The sequence below is a fragment of the Penaeus monodon genome, chromosome 34 (genome assembly GCF_015228065.2).
Source record: "Penaeus monodon isolate SGIC_2016 chromosome 34, NSTDA_Pmon_1, whole genome shotgun sequence".
NCBI lineage: Eukaryota > Metazoa > Arthropoda > Malacostraca > Decapoda > Penaeidae > Penaeus > Penaeus monodon.
Window position 1 is genome coordinate 9,090,971 of NC_051419.1, and position 1,564 is coordinate 9,092,534.

The window sequence follows — 1,564 nt, forward strand, 5'->3', positions numbered from 1 at the left end:
AAGCATCTTTATATTGAATTGAAATGATAGATGATTATATCAATATATTTCCCTCTTCTTTATTTTCTCCACTTTTCCAAAGATTATTTGATAGACTTGACATAAGGAATTTATTATTTTGAGTCTGGAATATGTTTGATTTTTTTTTTTTTTTATGAAATATTTCAGGTTATTATATATATTCTGAAACATGGTACTAAGACAATCATATTATTTGATACTTATTTTTAAGACTCAATTCCCTCTTTGCCTTTACATTAAAGTCAAGCTAATTTCAAATAGATAAGGAACTAGAGTTGGAAACACGGAACAGATACAAAAGGAAAGAACCAAAAGGACATTGACTCGATTGATCAGGTGGTAAAACCGACGCAAATCAGGACTTACAATTTCAGACAGATCCTTTTTTGTATATGTGAAAATTGCGTGAATTGTCTTTTCTTGTATTGTCTATTATTACTTGTATCGTTTTCTTCTTCCAAAGAAACCACAGTTTGCATGTTATATCACTGTTGGGGTATATTATTATATGTTTGTATTGCTGTTGTGTTTCCAATTTTCTGTTATGTTCCTGTATGTTTATCTGACAAAATTTTGATTTTAAAGCTCTGTTACAATTCAAGTATTAATTTTAATGCATATTCAGTCACATTTATGCAACTGAATATACATGATTTATAAAATTTCAAAGAGATCTACTTTTATCGTGAAATTGACCAATGCTTTAAATATCAAAGTTTAGCAGATTGTGTATGTTATATATGTGGATGCCCTCTGTCCATGTAGGTTGCAGTACCAGTGAATTCCAGTGTGGTGATGGTTTTTGCATCCCAGACTTCAAAAAATGCGATGGAACCTATGACTGTATTGATGGATCTGATGAGCGTGCTGACTGTGGTAAGTTCAAGATTAGTTTAAAGAATTGTAAGTTGTAGTAGATAAGATTGCTTGCTCTTTATTGCCTTTCTTTACCTTACTCCTCTGTCTTCCCACATCTTAACTGTTTTCTGAGAAAGATTAAAATACACCTGAGACCTGATTCATATTTATATTTGTTGTATTTGATTTGCCTCAACTTTTACAAACTAGACCTGACAACGTTCATCTCTTCATTTAGAATGTCGCACAAATGAGTTCCAGTGTAGAGATGGTGCCTGTATCCCAAGTACTGGGAAGTGCAATGGCTATGCAGAGTGCTTGGATGGTTCTGATGAACAAGACTGTGGTAAGTACTGTTCTCCATTCTTTCATCAAGCTTAAGTGGATAAGAGCTGTGGGTAATCACAGTTGTTCTTTTCTCCCATTTTATTGAGAAATGCACAATATGTATTCGTTTATACCTTGTATTTGCTGTGCAATCATGCATGCTCTGGGAGGACATGCATGCTGGTTTTATAAGAGGTTATGAGATTTATTTATTATGTTTTCTCAAGGAATTACCTACTGAGAATTACCTTTTCCAGGATGAGATGTGACACAATTTAGGGTATATTCATTCATTTATTGCAAAAAAAAGGAAAAAAGAAAAAAGGATATATTTCAGGAACTTTGGGAAGAATGCTGA

At 32.7% G+C, this 1,564-nt stretch overlaps 1 protein-coding gene across 1 annotated transcript in view; it reads left to right on the forward strand.

Annotated features, from left to right (window-relative positions):
• LOC119594807 (basement membrane-specific heparan sulfate proteoglycan core protein-like) overlaps positions 1-1,564 on the forward strand; it is a gene marked incomplete at its 5' end in the record, with an annotated part of 219,836 nt that overhangs the window by 122,145 nt on the left and 96,127 nt on the right. The window contains 2 exon segments of the mRNA XM_037943897.1: positions 787-897; positions 1,118-1,225. Coding sequence (XP_037799825.1) covers positions 787-897; positions 1,118-1,225 — 219 coding nt within the window.